At 43.1% G+C, this 19,278-nt stretch overlaps 2 protein-coding genes across 13 annotated transcripts in view; one reads left to right on the top strand and one right to left on the bottom strand.

The window, feature by feature from the left end:
* Positions 1–7,642: 7,642 nt before the first annotated feature.
* The window catches only part of LOC132890503 (transmembrane O-methyltransferase homolog), a 57,914-nt gene continuing 46,278 nt past the window's right edge, over positions 7,643–19,278 (bottom strand). For 2 of the 7 annotated variants that reach the window (XM_060927409.1, XM_060927407.1), the window contains 5 exons: positions 9,846–9,885; positions 9,292–9,562; positions 8,895–9,091; positions 8,401–8,558; positions 7,643–8,198 (listed from right to left, as the gene is read on the bottom strand). In XM_060927409.1, coding sequence (XP_060783392.1) covers positions 8,042–8,198; positions 8,401–8,558; positions 8,895–9,091; positions 9,292–9,562; positions 9,846–9,866 — 804 coding nt within the window. In that variant the 5' untranslated portion in view covers positions 9,867–9,885 and the 3' untranslated portion in view covers positions 7,643–8,041. The other 5 variants (XM_060927414.1, XM_060927413.1, XM_060927411.1 and 2 more) reach the window with 4 other exon arrangements.
* Positions 15,685–19,278, top strand: part of limch1b (LIM and calponin homology domains 1b) — a 322,052-nt gene continuing 318,458 nt past the window's right edge. For 5 of the 6 annotated variants that reach the window (XM_060927404.1, XM_060927403.1, XM_060927406.1 and 2 more), the window contains exon 1: positions 15,685–16,041. In XM_060927404.1, the coding sequence (XP_060783387.1) occupies positions 15,937–16,041 (105 nt within the window). In that variant the 5' untranslated portion in view covers positions 15,685–15,936. The remainder of the gene's footprint in view (positions 16,042–19,278) is intronic. The other variant, XM_060927401.1, reaches the window with a different exon arrangement.

Raw genomic sequence — 19,278 nt, 5'->3', positions numbered from 1 at the left:
TTGCCCATTCTTCTTTGCAAAATAGCTCAAGCTCAGCCAGATTGGATGGAGAGCGTCTGTGAACAGCAATTTTCAAATCTTGCCACAGATGCTCAATGGGATTTAGGTCTGGACTTTGACTGCGCCATTCTAACACATGAATATTCTTTGATCTAAACCATTCCATTGTAGCTCTGGCTGTATGTTTGGGGTCGTTGTCTTGCTGGAAGGTGAATCTCCTTCCCAGTCTCAAGTCTTTTACAGCCTCCAACAGGTTTTCTTCCAGGATTGCCCTGTATTTAGCTCCATCCATCTTCCCATCAACTCTGACCAGCTTCCCTGTCCCTGCTGAAGAAAAGCATCCCCATAGCATGATACTGCCACCATGTTTCACAGTGGGGATGGCATGTGCAGGGTGATGAGCAGTGTTAGTTTTCTGCCACACATAGTGCTTTGCATTTAGGCCAAAAAGTTCAACTTTGGTCTCATCTGACCAAAGCACCTTCTTCCACATGTTTGCTGTGTCCCCTACATGGCTTCTTATGCCTGTCTTTCAACAATGGTTTTCTTCTTGCCACTCTTCCAAAAAGGCCAGATTTGTGGAGTGTACGACTTATAGTTGTCCTGTGCACAGATTCTCCCACCTGAGCTGTGGCTTTCTGTAGCTCCTCCAGAGTGATCATGGACCTCTTGGCTGCTTCTCTGACCAGTGCTCTCCTTGCTCGCTCTGTCAGTTTAGGTGGACGGCCATGTCTTGGTAGGTTTGCAGTTATGCCATACTTTTTCCATTTTTGAATGATGGGTTGAACAGTGCTTCTTGAGATGTTCAGAGCTTGGGATATTTTTTTATAACCTAACCCTGCTTTAAACTTCTCCAGAACTTTATCCCTGACCTGTCTGGTGAGTTCTTTGGTCTTCATGATGCTGTTTGTTCTTCAGTGTTCTCTAACAAACCACTGAGGCCTTCACAGAACAAGTGTATTTATGCTGAGAGTAAATTACACACAGTAGGACTCTATTAACTAATTAGATGACTTCTGAAGGCAATTGATTGCACTGGATTGTATTTAGAGGTATCAGAGGACAGGGGGCTGAATACTAATGCACACCACATTTTTCAGATTTTTATTTGTTTAAAACTTTGAAGATCATTTATCATTTTCGTTTCACTTCACAATTATGTGCTACTCTGTGCTGGTCTATCACATAAAATCTCAATAAAAAACTTTTAAGTTCGTGGTTGTAAGGTGGAAAAATGTGAAAAAGTTCAAGGGGTATGAATACTTTTGCAAGGCACTGTATATAGGGCAGCACGGTGGTGTAGTGGTTAGCACTGTTGCCTCACAGCAGCCGGCGGGGGCCTTTCTGTTTGGAGTTTGCATGTTCTCCCCGTGTCTGTGTGGATTTCCTCCGGGTGCTCCGGTTCCCCCCAAAGACATGCGGGTTAGGCTAATTGGTGACTCTAAATTGACCGTAGGTGTGAATGGTTGTTTGTCTCTGTGTCAGCCCTGTGACAATCTGGCGATGTGTCCAGGATGTACCCTGCCTCTCGCCCATGGGCAGCTGGGATAGGCTCCAGCTTGCCTGCGACCCTGTGGAACAGGATAAGTGGCTACAGATGATGGATATATGGAGTTGATGAAATGTGACCTATTACAATGAAGTTAAATAAATGAACTATTATACGTCCCTGCCATCTAGTGGACATAACGTATAATTACAAGTTAAAACCGCTAATGCACAGTATCTACCAATCGAAAAACAAACGCTTGAGTAACACAAATTTATTTAAAAAAATTTTACAGATTAAGTAAGTTTTCCACCGTTTTCCAATTAGAAGAATGCATCGTGTAGAAAATGCTGAATGTAACCTGAACCAGGTTTTGGGAAACTGACCCAGAAACATTGCTTCAGTATTCATACATTCCTCCAAATTCATACAATCACACTTTTTACATTTTGCCTGTTTTTCCTGTTCTTAGAATTAATATGAATTATAACAAATAAACATTTTAACTCATCTTCAAAGACTCACATGTCATCTTTCATTTCAGCACTGTAATGTGTCGATCGCAGTGTTGTATAAAATACTGGGAAATCACACTCAAGTAAAAGTATTGGTACCCTTCCAAAAAATGACTTTGGTAAAAGTCAAAGTCACTGACTGAAATGTTCATCTCATCTCATCTCATTATCTCTAGCCGCTTTATCCTTCTACAGGGTCGCAGGCAAGCTGGAGCCTATCCCAGCTGACTACGGGCGAAAGGCGGGGTACACCCTGGACAAGTCACCAGGTCATCACAGGGCTGACACATAGACACAGACAACCATTCACACCTACGGTCAATTTAGAGTCACCAGTTAACCTAACCTGCATGTCTTTGGACTGTGGGGGAAACCGGAGCACCCGGAGGAAACCCACGCGGACACGGGGAGAACATGCAAACTCCGCACAGAAAGGCCCTCGCCGGCCCTGGGGCTCGAACCCAGGACCTTCTTGCTGTGAGGCGACAGCGCTAACCACTACGACTGAAATGTTACTTGAGTTAAAGTCTTAAAGTATCTGACATTTCTTGCACTTAAATATGACAAGTAATGCAAAAATAAATGTACTCAAGTAATGTAATTAAAAGTACACGTAAAAGTAAACAAGCAAAGGCAATCTGAATTTGTAATATCACATCACATCACATTATCTCTAGCCGCTTTATCCTTCTACAGGGTCGCAGGCAAGCTGGAGCCTATCCCAGCTGACTACGGGCGAAAGGCGGGGTACACCCTGGACAAGTTGCCAGGTCATCACAGGGCTGACACATAGACACAGACAACCATTCACACTCACATTCACACCTACGGTCAATTTAGAGTCACCAGTTAACCTAACCTGCATGTCTTTGGACTGTGGGGGAAACCGGAGCACCCGGAGGAAACCCACGCGGACACGGGGAGAACATGCAAACTCCGCACAGAAAGGCCCTCGCCGGCCCCGGGGCTCGAACCCAGGACCTTCTTGCTGTGAGGCGACAGCGCTAACCACTACACCACCGTGCCGCCCGAATTTGTAATATTTTTTATATTTTTGGTAAACTGAAGGTAATTTGTCACCAATGGTTCATGACAAGCAATTACACTGCTGAAAATAGAGGTGCACACACAACCATTATAAACAAAAAAAAATAAATTGGGAGAAAAATGAAGCTACCTATATGGCATCTGAAGATGGAGACCACAGTTTTGACACTTTTTTTTCTCATTTTTTTCATTTGTTTTTTAAACTAAGAGAAAGTACTGAAAATTAGGCATACATCACACCATTAAGAAAAAAAAAACAAAAAAAAAGCTGCTACTGTTATTGCACTTTATAAACTATGGAGGTGCATACACGACCAATTGCTGTCATAATAATCAATTGTGGTGCCGGTCTCTATTGAGGGAGAGAATGTGGAGACTGTCTCCATTTACAAGTACTTGGGGGTGCACCTAGACAATAAGCTGGACTGGTCTACAAACTCCGAGGCACTCTACAAGAAGGGCCAAAGCAGACTCTACTTCCTCAGGAGGCTGAGGTCCTTCAATGTCTGCAACCGACTTCTGCTGATGTTTTACCAGTCTGTCATGGCCAGCGTGCTCTTCTACGCTGTGGCATGCTGGGGTGGTAGCATTAGGAGGAGGGACGCTGGACGCCTGGACAGATTGGTGAGGAAGGCAGGTTCGGTGGTGGGCATGGAGCTAGAGACCCTCACCTTAACAGCAGAGAACAGAACTCTGAACAGACTGGATTCTGTAATGGACAATCCAAACCACCCCCTTCACACCATTTTCACCAACCAAATGAGTCTTTTTAGCCACAGATTCCGTGCCCCCTCATGCAGGACAGACAGGCTACGGAGGTCCTTTGTCCCACGGCCCATTCAACTGTTCAACAGCACACAGAAGGACAACAAGGACATCATCACTGGGGACTGGACTGCCTAACACCCATGTCCTCCATTTATTCCAGGCTTCTATGCTTGTGTGTGTGTGTGTGTGTGTGTGTGTGTGTGTGTGCGTGCGCGCGCGCGCGCGTGTGTGTGTGTGTGTGTGTACTGTGCAATACACTTTTCACCGGATTTCTCACTGTGAAAATTGATAAGTCTGTTCTTGTTCATTGTAATCCCTGTGTGTGTGTGTGTGTGTGTGTGTGCATGTGTGGTGTGTATGTATGTATGTGGGTGTGAGTGTGTGTGTGTGTGGGTGGGTGGGTTTTTTGACTGTGCAATACTTTCTTCACTGGATTTTTTACTGTGACAATTGAGAAGCATCCCCTCTATCATGGCTGACACTTGCTATTTGTTCACTTGCTATTTGGTTACTTAATGTTTCACTTTACTATCTCTCTTTGCACCATACCAGAAGTTTTTGCTCTTTGTTGAATTAGTGTAATTTAGTGTTGATTTAGTGTAATTTCGTGTAATGTTGATCTAGTGTAATTTTTTCCCTCTCTGTATCTTAATATGTGTTTTCTGTATATTTGTGTAAGCTACTTGACATTTTAATTTCCCTCTGGGGATCAATAAAGTTACTCTACTACTCTACAAAAGAAAAAAGTAATTTGGAGAAAACTGAAGCTTATCTGGCATCTGAAGAGGGTGACCACAGTTTGAAACCTTTTTTTGAAAAATAAAATAGTACTGAAAATGAGGCGTACATCACACCATCAAAACAAAATATAAAACAAAAAAGAGCTGCTACCATTATTGCACTTTCATAGCACAAACAGATTTTCTTTTTGCACATTCAAGCCCCACTTCCCCATCCCCAATACACACTTTTGCCCTTGACCTTTTTATTCTTCCCCTCTAACTTAAACCTCCTCTGAGGTCATCCTTCCACATAACCCCCGCCATCACTTGAAACTGTAAAACTTTCTGTTCATCTTCAAAAGCAGCTGGCTTTCAAAATGCCTAGAATTTAGCCCGGACCCGGCGCCGTGGGGGGGCGAAAGGGGGCGTCGCCTCCTCGTGGCTACAGCCCCGCCCCCTCAACGGAGACTCATCTCATCTCATTATCTCAAGCCGCTTTATCCTTCTACAGGGTCGCAGGCAAGCTGGAGCCTATCCCAGCTGACTACGGGCAAAAGGCGGGGTACACCCTGGACAAGTCGCCAGGTCATCACAGGGCTGACACATAGACACAGACAACCATTCACACTCACATTCACACCTACAGTCAATTTAGAGTCACCAGTTAACCTAACCTGCATGTCTTTGGACTGTGGGGGAAACCGGAGCACCCGGAGGAAACCCACGCGGACACGGGGAGAACATGCAAACTTCACACAGAAAGGCCCTCGCCGGCCCCGGGGCTCGAACCCAGGACCTTCTTGCTGTGAGGCGACAGCGCTAACCACTACACCACCGTGCCGCCCTTCAACGGAGACTCAGATCACTTAATTGTTCTCATCTCATCTCATTATCTGTAGCCGCTTTATCCTGTTCTACAGGATCGTAGGCAAGCTGGAGCCTATCCCAGCTGACTACGGGCGAAAGGCGGGGTACACCCTGGACAAGTCGCCAGGCCATCACAGGGCTGACACATAGACACAGACAACCATTCACACTCACATTCACACCTACGGTCAATTTAGAGTCACCAGTTAACCTAACCTGCATGTCTTTGGACTGTGGGGAAAACCGGAGCACCCGGAGGAAACCCACGCGGACACGGGGAGAACATGCAAACTCCGCACAGAAAGGCCCTTGCCGGCCACGGGGCTCGAACCCGGACCTTCTTGTTGTGAGGCGACAGCGCTAACCACTACACCACCATGCCGCCCCCACTTAATTGTTTTCTTATGAAAATATAATGTATTATAGACGTAAATAGCGTAAGAATATGTGTTGTTGATGTCACCCCCCTATGCAGCGGGGGTGAAAATTCATCACTTCAGAGTGTTTTGTCCCCTACATGCCTAAACTGGGATCGCGGATTAAGTGGTTAGCGTTGACTTGGTGCGAGTCAGGAAGGCTATTACTGGTGCAGCCGCGGGGTCTGTTGATTTTTTTTAATTATGATTTTGGCCGCCGAGCGAAGTACCTTAGACTTGCATTGACGTTTTGTTTTCATGCCATGGAGCTATTTGTATGTATTTTAAATTTAAAGGACTTGCCTGTAGGTTTGTGTGTGTTGTTTTATGTTTGGCATCTTTCCGGTTGTAACGCGTGTCTGTGAGAAAATTAGAGGGGAGGGTTAACAGGTGGGCACGGGTGTTGATAAAGCGCAACTGCCCTGGTAATATGTCACATGATTTTCCCGTACTAAAGCAACCTTCGGGGCCGTGGTTTTGTGGTTGGCGCAGTTGTTTGAAACAAGTTGTCAGACCGCCATCACTACTACACACTATATGAAAAATATTTGCCCCCTTGCAATTTCTAATTGCCCCCTTAGTAAACTGTTCCTGGCGCCAGGCCTGATTTAGCCGCACTCTTCGTGGGCTGTCTCCGTCTCCTCTTCCATCAGGGCTGTTGATTGCGAAGCTAGCTTTCTGCTTACTGCGTGAAGCCAACAGGTGTAGCCTATTGGTTGTCATGCGCAAGTGGTGAACAAGCCCAGGCACGTCCTGACTTCATTGCAGTCAGCAGGGTTAAAACACGTTTTTTTTTCTTTCTTTTTTTGTAACGAGTAACTAAACGGCTCTTTGAAAATGTATCGGAGTAAAAGTATGCAATTAAGTTAAAAAATATAGTGAAGTAAAAGTTCTCAAAAATTTGAAAACTCAAGTACAAAATCTCCCAAAATGTAAGTAGAGTGGGGTAATACGCCCCTGTGGGGTAATACGCCCCCGGCCTGTTTTACCCAAAATAACCACCAGATGGCGGAAAGTTACATTTCTATTGTTGCTATGGACTGGCTTGACAACGGGGATATACAAATATCCACTGTGGATTGCATATCAGCAACGCAGCGGAGAGAAATCAAATTTCATGGTAAGTGATATAATTTTCAGATATCAGTAAAACTGTATTTAGATAGCTGCTATTTCGTCAGATATCACAGCTGTGTATGTGGTATGAGTAGACAAGTCAGCACGTTAAAAAAAATACATTAGGTATAAAAAGTTGAATCACATTTTGAAAGTAAGACCCTTTTTTGTAAAAGTGTAGTCTGTGGGGTAAAACGCCCCCTTAATTCATGTTCAATACACACAAAATTATATTGAAATTAAAATGCGAAATATAATAAAATAATGCATCTATTCATTAATTCAGGGATATTTTCTTGTTTCTTTCACATTATAGGCTTAAGTAAACACTTCTGCTATCCAAACAGCTTTTTTTGAGTGAGGGGGCCTATTGCCCCACCTCAGGGGGCCTTTTGGGGGGGGGGGGTAAAAGGCCCCCTTGGCACAATGTTTGTTTTTGTTTAAAAAAAAATTAAGTATTAACTTTAGGCAAACTTTAGGTGGCATTATTGTTCATGTCACTGTTGTCAAAAACTATGATTAAAACTAAACACATGGTTCATTTCAACTTGGAGAAAAACTGAATTTTCCTTAAGGGGGGCTTTTCCCCCCACTCTACTTAAGTACAGTAGTGAAGTCTTTTTACTTCGTTACTATACAGCACTGGTCGATCGCTCAACTCTGACCAACCTTGAACTGCAAGTGCAATGAAAACACAAAAGCCAAGCAATTATTTGGGTTTATTCACAAGTCTCATGGTTTGGCTATTAATCAGACATGAGTTGCTCTGTCCCAGCTTGAAAGGGTTAATTTTCAGACCAGAAAAATTGTGATTTGCCATCTGAAATGAAGAAATTAGCAAGACAGTGAAATGATTTGAATATTCACAATTATTATGATAAATATTGAAATGCTTTTAAGCATAAAAATTACACCTGTAAAGAGCAATGACAGTGACAGAGCTGAAAAATGCAAGAAAAGTTAATTTTTTAAAAATCTTTTACAAAATGTTATGTTTAAAATTATACGGAATTTCCATCTTTTGAACTCAAACTATCATCCATTGCACATGTGGATGCACTCACTGTATATTTCAGACCTAAAATCACAGCCTGTATCATATTAACTCTCTTCTCTGTGGAGATGAGTATCTGTATGACAGTGGATCTCCAGTATGTCTTTCACCTGCTGGCACATGGCATAGTTGTGTGGCTTGGTGGTGAGATAGTCCAGCATGACCTGAGCCCCAGCTTCCACAACTCGGTTTAATATGAGGACACTAGCAAAAGAAAAACAATACTCAGAAATGTACATGTATTTATTTATGAATCATATGATATTGCCTGTGCATATTGTGTGCAGATACGGTAAGGGTAGTAAATGTCCTGTGATGTACACCCAAGTGTAAAACATGACATCAAATGTGCTACAATGTACATTAGCAATAACAATTAGCTCTAAGCTCAGTTCCAGTAACTGACCTGCGCTTAGAGAGCAGATTCTGTCTTTGAAGGGCCAGAAGGTCTGGGAGATACTGTTGAGGGTTGTGATCCATCACCACTAGGTCCAAACGGTCCTCACCAAGGTGAGATGCTAACCTGGAGATGGCTTCATCTGAGGAGCAAGGTAGCACTAGAAACTAAGGTAGATGGACAAATGTTATTTGTAATGGAGTTGATCGAAATGATAATGTTCCATGTGATGTTTTGGACTCGGATGAACTCAGAATGTATAGAAAATAATATAATAATGTTAAATCAAATACTCCTCCACCCAAAGCTCTCTCTCAAGAACTCATCCTCGAACACTAATCAGGCAGGGCGTTCATGTGTTTTGGAGGCATGGTTTTGGAGCGAGGGCTGAAGGGAGGGAGTAGGATTTTTGGTAGGATTCTTTCAAAATTTAGCTTACTCATGCTGGTTTCTCCAAAATTACCTACCCTAACTTTAAAAGCACAGTTTTACCTTCCACGTACTTGTGAATTTTTGAATCCTGCAACAAGTAGGATCTCCTCGCCTTTCTCGGCAGCAAGCGGATCCATCTCCACCGTGAGCAGTTTGCCGGAGATGGGAAGCAGACGCAATATTCGGACAGAGGTGTAGCCACAGTGCATGCCTAACTCCAGCACCCTGTGAGGAGCCTCGCGTCGTACCACATCATCCAGGAACACACCTGACCATGAGAACACACATGTTGGGAGTTCAGTCACAGATAAAAGGGCTTACTATAAGGCAGAATATGGAGTGTTTAGAGTCGTAAAATATCATTGAAAGAGTATTGTATAAAATGTAGTGTTTAAAGCTCAAGTTAGTAATGATACGCCTTTGAAATAAGGCGCACACACAAACACACATGGTGACTGCATTTGTAACCTTTTTCTGGCCCAATGCTGAAAGATGCATTTGTTTTGCTGTAAAGGTCAAACGTGGCCAGCACACTTTCAGCTTGACCATGGGTACACTCAGAGAAGACGTAGGCATGCGTGCGTCTGACACATACTTTCCCACGGAGGACCTTCAGAACTCTCTCATACACACAACGATACAGGGCTCGCAGTGGTGAGTTGCAAAGTGTGATGACCACAGGGAGCAGAGGTAGGGACAACAGGAACAGTGACAACATGATGTCGGACCTGACAGAAATCTGAGAAATAGTAAATTTCACAGTAGCATTAAAGATTTATTAATGTGGGAATGTGGCAGGAGGGACTACTCTGGACATCTGGTGCCATGCAATTGATATATCAAAAATGAGATATACACACATTCACATATATTTTAGAGAAAAACAGCAAGTGCATCTGTAATCTTTTGGGAACTACAGAATGATTAGTGAAATCCAGTAAAATAGGAAGCACATAGTTGAATATTTTTTAAATATTCTAAAAATAGTTGGTATTGAAGTAGAAGCACTAATAAAGACTTACGAGAAAGGCCTGCAGGATCATCACAAGCAGTCACTATTAGCTGTCCCATAGCATGCAAAATAGACAAAAAAGATGAAAAAAGCTGGTGTTAACTCTATAATGCATTACAGTGCTTTTCTAACACTCAAGTTTGCACAACACAAAATAATAATAATAATAATAATAATAATAATAATAATGAAAAACAACAATAATAAAATAAGAATTATTTTGGCAACAAAATACCCCAAAACAGTTCATTTACTAAACAAATACTGATAACTTTATCATTTTTAAATCATAAACATTAAATCAAAACTTACTAGGTAAAACAACAGAAAGGACCAGTAAATGTGTGTGTGTATGTGTGTTTTATATATATTTACACACAAAAGCCTGACTTGCCAGGTCCATCTGTTAGTTATACAGCACCTGTTTTTGACCACTTGATTTGTTTGGCTAAATGCTGGACAAAACACAAAAAGCACATGAGCTCTTAACAAACCAAGGAAGTGCTAAAGTGCATGTAAGCGGTTCCTATGGCAACCTTAAAGGTACAGTGTAGCACAAAGCAGTCAGTGAGAGAGGCAAAGAAAAGTGAAGTGACGACATTCACCACTAGAGGGCAGTCAAATGCACTTACTGTGCTTCATCGAAGCGACGAAGATGACAGGGAAAACGAGTGAATTTTAGTTTTGACTTCTGACCTAACCTGGCGACTTGTCCAGGGTGTACCCCGCCTTTCGCCCGTAGTCAGCTGGGATAGACTCCAGCTTGCCTGCGACCCTGTAGAACAGGATAAAGCGGCTAGAGATAATGAGATGAGATGAGATGAGATGAGATGAGATGAGACTTCTGACCTAACCTGGCGACTTGTCCAGGGTGTACCCCGCCTTTCGCCCATAGTCAGCTGGGATAGACTCCAGCTTGCCTGCGACCCTGTAGAACAGGATAAAGCGGCTAGAGATAATGAGATGAGATGAGACTTCTGACCTATAATAACCACTGCAGTAGTAGGTTTCAATGCAGATACCGATTTTAGGAAATTTTGTATCCCTAAATTTACTGTTAGATTTTTATTGTAGGTTGTTGTTGGTGTGTGAAGAGGATGCGAGTTGGCTCTTCCAGAGTCAGAAAATCAAGAAAGCACCAAGCCCAGATGGAGTCTCCCTCTCCTGACCAACTGGCTCCAATCTTTATACAGATCTTCGATAGATCCCTTGAGAGGATTTGTCAAGTCCCCTCCTGCTTCAAGTGCTCCACCATCATTCCAGTCCCCAAGAAACCCTCCATCACAGGACTAAATGACTACAGGCCTGTCACTCTGACATCTGTGGTCATGAAGTCCTTTGAACAACTAGTGTTGGTCCATCTGAAGAGCATTACAGGTCACCTACTGACCCCCTGCAGTTTGTTTGCAGGCAAACAGGTCAGTGGATGATGCAGTCAACATGGGACTGCACTACATCCTGCAACATCTTGATTACCAGGGACCTACACAAGAATCCTGTTCATAGATTTCAGCTCAGTGTTCAACACCATAATTCCAGAAATCCTCTCCTCCAAACTGTCCCAGCTCAGTGTTTCACTTGCCATATGTCAGTGGCTCACCAGGTTCCTGACAGGCAAGGAACAACAAGTAAGGCTGGGGGCAGTCACTTCTGGCATGCAGTCAATCAGCACTGGCACTCCTCAGGGATGTGTCCTCTTCCCACTGCTTTTCCCCCTTACACCAACTACTACACCTCTATGGACCCAACTGTAAAACTCCTGAAATTTGCAGATGGCACTACGGTCATAGGCCTCATCCAAGATAGAAACGAGTCTGCATACAGGCAGGAGGTTGAACGGTTGGTGCTCTGGTGCAGTCAGAATAACTTGGAGTTAAACATACTCAAGACGATAGTGGAGATGATAGTGGAGGACTTCAGGAGACACCCTTCTGCGATGCTCCCCTTCACAATATCCAGCAGCCCTGTGTCAACTGTGGAGACCTTCAAGTTCCTGGGAACTACCATCTCACAAGACTTGAAATGGGACTCCAACATCAACTCCATCCTTAAAAAAAGCCCAGCAGAGGATGTCCTTTCTGCAGCAACTCAGGAAGTATGGTCTGTCGCAGGAGCTGCTGACACAGTTCTACACCACTGTCTTTGAATCTGTCCTGTGCAAATCTATAACAGTCTGGTTCAGAGCATCCACAAAACAGGACAGGAACAGACTGCAACGAACAGTAAAGTCAGCAGAAAGGATCATCAGTGCTCCCCTGCCCAGCCTCCAGGATCTGTACCTGAACCAAAAAGCGGGCAGAGAAAATCATTAATAACTCCTCACACCCTGGTCACAAGCTTTTCCAATTCCTCTCTCCAGCAGGTGCTAGAGAGCACTGCAGACCAGAACCACCAGACATAAGAGCTGTCGTGTATATTTTTAGTACATTGTGTCTTGTCTGTAAATATCTGCATATCGTCTGTATATAGTGTACTGTTTATATTGTTGATAGCATACATATTTATAATATATACTGTATATTATAGATGTAGATATTTACATTTCAGATAGATATTGCATAATACAGATATTTTAGACATATTGTGTATAATATAGGTATTGTATATTGTAAATAGTTATTAGTTATTGTAGACTGCATATTATTATATTGTGTAATGTCAAGATTGTCTATTACATATACATATATACATTTTTCTTTTACACACACACACACACACACACACACACAACTTACATATATTCACACTTTTTTCCTCCCCTGTATCGCTAGACAGACGCCAACTGCTGGAACCAAATTCCTTGTGTGTGTCAACATACTTGGCCAATAAACATGATTCTGATTCTGAATTAAAATAATTTTGTTATCTAGTAGTATATAGGGTGGCACGGTGGTGTAGTGGTTAGCGCTGTCACCTCACAGCAAGAAGGTCCTGGGTTCGAGCCCCGGGGCCAGCGAGGGCCTTTCTGTGCAGAGTTTGCATGTTGTCCGCATGGGTTTCCTCCGGGTGCTCCGGTTTCCCCCACAGTCCAAAGACATGCAGGTTAGGTTAACTGGTGACTCTAAATTGACCGTAGGTGTGAATGTGAGTATGAATGGTTGTCTGTGTCTATGTGTCAGCCCTGTGATGACCTGGCGACTTGTCCAGGGTGTACCCCGCCTTTCGCCCGTAGTCAGCTGGGATAGGCTCCAGCTTGCCTGCGACCCTGTAGAACAGGATAAAGCGGCTAGAGATAATGAGATGAGTAGTATATAGTCTTTCATCAAGAAAAAAATACTAAGGGATGGGTGTTATTATTATATACAGTTAGGTCCATATATATTTGGACACTGACACAAATTTTGGTGTGTTTTTTTTTTTACCTGTTTACTGAAACATATTCAGGTTATAGTTATATAATGGACATGGACATAAAGTCCAGACTTTCAGCTTTCATTTGAGGGTATCCACATTAAAATTGGATGAAAGGTTTAGGAGTTTCAGCTCCTTAACCTGTGCCACCCTGTTTTTAAAGGGACCAAAAGTAATTGGACAATTGACTCAAAGGCTATTTCATGGGCAGGTGTGGGCAATTCCTTTGTTATGTCATTCTCAATTAAGCAGATAAAAGGCCTGGAGTTGATTTGAGGTGTGGTGCTTGCATTTGGAAGATTTTGCTGTGAAGAAAACATGCGGTCAAAGGAGCTCTCCATGCAGGTGAAACAAGCCATCTTTAAGCTGCGAAAACAGAAAAAAACCCATCCGAGAAATTGCTACAATATTAGGAGTGGCAAAATCTACAGTTTGGTACATCCTGAGAAAGAAAGAAAGCACTGGTGAACTCATCAATGCAAAAAGACCTGGACGCCCACAGAAGTCAACAGTGGTGGATGATCGCAGAATAATTTCCATGGTGAAGAGAAACCCCTTCACAACAGCCAACCAAGTGAACAACACTCTCCAGGAGGTAGGCGTATCAATATCCAAATCTACCATAAAGAGAAGACTGCATGAAAGTAAATACAGAGGGTTCACTGCATGGTGCAAGCCACTCATAAGCCTCAAGAATAAAAAGGCTAGATTGGACTTTGCTAAAAAACATCTAAACAAGCCAGCACAGTTCTGGAAGAACATTCTTTGGACAGATGAAACCAAGATCAACCTCTACCAGAATGATGGAAAGAAAAAAGTATGGCGAAGGCGTGGTACAGCTCATGATCCAAAGCATACCACATCATCTGTAAAACATGGCGGATGCAGTGTGATGGCTTGGGCATGCATGGCTGCCAGTGGCACTGGGTCACTAGTGTTTATTGATGTGACACAGGACAGAAGCAGCCGGATGAATTCTGAGGTATTCAGAGACATACTGTGTGCTCAAATCCAGCCAAATGCAGCCAAACTGATTGGTCGGCGTTTCATAATACAGATGGACAATGACCCAGAACATAAAGCCAAAGCAACCCAGGAGTTTATTAAAGCAAAGAAGTGGAATATTCTTGAATGGCCAAGTCAGTCACCTGATCTCAACCCAATTGAGCATGCATTTCACTTGTTAAAGACTAAACTTCAGACAGAAAGGCCCACAAACAAACAGCAACTGAAAACCGCTGCAGTAAAGGCCTGGCAGAGCATTAAAAAGGAGGAAACACAGCATCTGGTGATGTCCAGGAGTTCAAGACTTCAGGCAGTCATTGCCAACAAAGGGTTTTCAACCAGAAATGAGCATATTATTTAATTTGTCCAATTACTTTTGAGCCCCTGAAATGAAGGGATTGCGTTTAAAAAAATGCTTTAGTTCCTCACATTTTTATGCAATCATTTTGTTCAACCCACTGAATTAAAGCTGAAAGTCTGAACTTCAACTGCATCTGAATTGTTTTGTTCAAAATTCATTGTGGTAATGTACAGAACCAAAATTAGAAAAATGTTGCCTCTGTCCAAATATTTATGGACCTAACTGTATATGTTCAGATCCAGGCTTTCTGGGACAACATGCACATTCCTCACAAAAAGGCCTGCATCAGCCACTGGGCTCAAACCCAGAACCTTCTTGTTGTGAGGCGACAGTGCTAACAACTACACCACCCATAGAACATCTTTGCTAGCTGATAAATTCCTTTCCAGCTTTCCTATTACATCCGTATATTGATCAATGAATGATTTGAGATTTTCTTAACGCCTTACTGTTGTGCTACCTTTGCCGGATCACAATGGAATCGCCGGACCACAATGGAAATAAGTGTTCGACACTTTCTTGTGTTATCCGTGTTTCTTAATGTACACTATATTTATGTATTTTGTGCATTATTTTACTAAATAAAATCAATCAGGGGTGGCACGGTGGTGTAGTGGTTAGCGCTGTCACCTCACAGCAAGAAGGTCTGGGTTCGAGCCCCGTGGCCGGCGAGGGCCTTTCTGTGCAGAGTTTGCATGTTCTCCCCATGTCCGCGTGGGTTTCCTCCGGGTGCTCCGGTTTCCCCCACAGTCCAAAGACATGCAGGTTAGTTTAACTGGTGACTCTAAATTGACCGTAGGTGTGAATGTGAGTGTGAATGGTTATCTGTGTGTCAGCCCTGTGATGACCTGGCGACTTGTCCAGGGTGTACCCCGCCTTTCGCCCGTAGTCAGCTGGGATAGGCTGCAGCTTGCCTGCGACCCTGTAGAACAGGATAAAGCGGCTAGAGATAATGAGATGAGATGATAACTAAACCAATTTTCTAAAAACTTAACATCTCTCTCACTCATTCATTCATCACTCTGCAAACCACTTTCTGAACTCATCCAGGGGGTGTGTGGAGCAAGGCGGGGCTTCGACCGCTAGCCTGTCTGTGATTGGCTGTCTGACGCGCATTTCTGCGTCCACAGAGCAGGTGGGCGGGGCACACTGAGAAAGCTCGTCTGCAAGTGCAGTGCAGGTCTGCGGCACGAGCGCAGGAACGGAGGGGGGCGTCAACGCACGAGGCAAGAAAAAACAAACAAACAAACAAACAAACAAAAACAAAAAAGAAAGCAAAGCCCAGTAACAACGACATCCACAAACTTTTATTTCACGTAGCAGTGACCGGCTCTCTCGTCTCTCTCTTATCGACGCCTGAGTTGAACGCTCATTTGCACACTAAATGGCCAGCCCCGGTTCGGATGCTAGACGGCAGCTCCATCCGCAACATCCGCACAGCGAGGCCGCCCCCGAACCGGCCGTGCGTGAGGCCCGGAAATGGATAGAGGTACGTGCTGTTTATTTTGCGACGTGCCGTGTTTCAGGTTCTCCCAGTCATAGGACTGCTTTCAGTCAGCACCTGTGTGTGTGGCGCACGCGCAGGGTTTGTTTACCACTAGGCGCTGAGTTAGTACTCGGTGCATCATTCCGCCCAAATTACAGTATGGGTTGTTTTACAATCAGGGTACGCGAGCTAAAAATCACATTTAACACTTATTATTTTCAATATCAAAAGGCTTGACTAAATAAACTTTGTTTATTGTAGCCCTGTGATAGCTCTATTTACCATGCCAAAAAAAAAATGGTGATAACGTTATTTTTGGTGAATGTATGGCAATATATGTCATATTTAGCAAAATTACTCGTGTCATTTAGAAAAAGTGCTTTTTTGACCACAGGTAGCTCCAAAAGGGATGCACTTAAATCATTCTTTATACCATAAAACACATATTTGGTTCCATATCATTGGAAACATACACTACCGTTCAAAAGTTTGGGGTCACCCAGACAATTTTGTGTTTTCCATGAAAAGTCACACTTTTTTATTTACCACCATAAGTTGTAAAATGAATAGAAAAAATATAGTCAAGACATTTTTCTGGCCATTTTGAGCATTTAATCGACCCCACAAATGTGATGCTCCAGAAACTCAATCTGCTCAAAGGAAGGTCAGTTTTATAGCTTCTCTAAAGAGCTCAACTGTTTTCAGCTGTGCTAACATGATTGTACAAGGGTTTTCTAATCATCCATTAGCCTTCTGAGGCAATGAGCAAACACATTGTACCATTAGAACACTGGAGTGAGAGTTGCTGGAAATGGGCCTCTATACACCTATGGAGATATTGCACCAAAAACCAGACATTTGCAGCTAGAATAGTCATTTAGCACATTAGCAATGTATAGAGTGGATTTCTGATTAGTTTAAAATGATCTTCATTGAAAAGAACAGTGCTTTTCTTTCAAAAATAAGGACATTTCAAAGTGACCCCAAACTTTTGAACGGTAGTGTAGTTAAGTTTTAATGTTGAATGCCAGTAAGTTTTCAGACTATTTTGATCAAATTAGTATGTAATTGTGTAAAAAAAAAAAAGTCCTCTCCGAGACAGCTAATTTTTCAATAGAAAATAACATATCTAAAATGATTATTTTCATCCTAAAATGTGGTCAAGATATTGGGACATAAATATTAGAGACAACTAACACAAAGCTTACAGTCTTGTATTTAAAAGCACTATGGAAGTAGTGGATTCTGAATTGTAAAAAAAAAAATGTCCTCTCCGAGATTCACTTAATTTGTTTCTCCCATCTTATAGGAGATTACACAAAACTACCATACACGTATGTCAAAAAATTACCTGAAACTTCTTTAACTTGTCCTTCACTTAAAAACTGGTACAAGAACCAGTTTGAATTTTGGACCCCTGTGACAAACTTTGTACCCTGATTGTAAAACAACCCTATAGCAAGATTTACGAGTTACCTGTTGTTGGGGGGAAAAAAAATAGGCACCAGAGCATCTTAAACTGTACCTGGGATGAACATGGAGCTCAAATGGAATGTGTTTGACACCTTTTATTTGTTTATTTGTATGTATTTCATTTAATAGCACTTGAGGCTTTCATATTTTTCTCAGAAAAGTGGTGTTTAAGGTAAAATGTGTGTTAAGGTGGTATCAGCAAGGGTACATCCAGCTTCCAAAACTCATTCTGAGCCAATCAACCTTGTAGAACATCTTTCATCATTGTCAAACCTGATCCGGACTTTCTGGGACACGGAGAGAACATGCAAATTCCTCACAGAAAGGCCTGCATCGGCCACTGGGCTCGAACCCAGAACCTTCTTGTTGTGAGGCGACAGTGCTAACAACTACACCACCCCGTAGAACATCTTTGCTAGCTGATAAATTCAAGTCAAGTTAGTTTGCTTTTCTGTTTCTTCACGTGCAGCAGTAAAAGACCTCGGGGTGATTATTGACCCCAGTCTTTCATTCGAAACTCACATTGATAACATTACCCGGATAGCTTTCTTTCATCTCAGAAATATTGCTAAGATAAGAAATTTAATGTCACTACATGACGCGGAAAACCTAGTTCATGCTTTCGTTCCCTCCAGGTTGGATTATTGTAATGCCTTACTGTCTGGATGTTCCAATAAGTGCATAAACAAGCTCCAGTTAGTTCAAAATGCAGCAGCAAGAGTCCTTACTAGAACTAGAAAATATGACCACATCACCCCTGTCTTATCCACACTGCATTGGGTCTCAATCAATCAGCGGTCTCAAAAGTAGCCGGTCACCGGCGGCAAATCGCCGGCTATGGCTTGTTATGCCGCCGGCTATTGTCAGTCGAGTCACAAAATTTAATATTAAATATTTCTGACAGCAAAAAAAGTTGTGAACGTAAATTACATCCACTATGTCATGTATGTCCGCTGCCGCGTCAACGGTGTTTACATCCTCGACACGAGTGCAGCCATTACTGCCACCTGTGTTGCTAGATTGTGTTGACAGCCTCGACACGAGTGCAGCCATTACTGCCGTGTGTTGCCAGATTGCGCGTTTTCCTGCCTAATTTGGGCGGTTTTAAGTGCATTTTGGCAGGTTTTGAACATATTTTGGGCTGTAAAACGTCAGCAGTATCTGGCAACATATTTTTTTTTACTTAATACAAGAAATTAATGGATGCCAACGTTTTTGCCAAAATGGTATTTTATTTTCCATTGTTTAGGCAGCTTCAGCATCATACTGTGAGATTCTGTTCAAATTGTTTTTTTCTTCTATGAAGCCTGAGCCATTTATTTTCTCGTCTCGTCTTCTTCCGCTTATCCGGGACCGGGTCGCGGAGGCAGCAGTCTAAGCATGGAAGCCCAAACTTCCCTTTCCCCAGACACCTCGGCCAGCTCCTCGGGAAGAACACCGAGGCGTTCCCAGGCCAGCCGAGAGACATAGTCCCTCCAGCGTGTCCTGGGTCTTCCCCGGGGCCTCCTCCCGGGGGGACATGCCTGGAACACCTCCCCAGGGAGGCGTCCAGGAGGCATCCGAAAAAGATGCCCGAGCCACCTCAGCTGGTTCCTCTCGATGTGGAGGAGCAGCGGCTCTACTCCGAGCTCCTCCCGAGTGACTGTGCTTCTCACCCTATCTCTAAGGGAGCGCCCAGCCACCCTGCGAAGGAAACTCATTTCAGCCGCTTGTATCCGCGATCTTGTTCTTTCTGTCATTACCCAAAGCTCATGACCATAGGTGAGA

The sequence above is a fragment of the Neoarius graeffei genome, chromosome 8 (genome assembly GCF_027579695.1).
Source record: "Neoarius graeffei isolate fNeoGra1 chromosome 8, fNeoGra1.pri, whole genome shotgun sequence".
NCBI classification, from domain to species: Eukaryota; Metazoa; Chordata; class Actinopteri; order Siluriformes; family Ariidae; genus Neoarius; species Neoarius graeffei.
The sequence above is the reverse complement of the archived record's forward strand: the minus strand, read 5'-3'. Positions and strand labels throughout refer to the sequence as shown.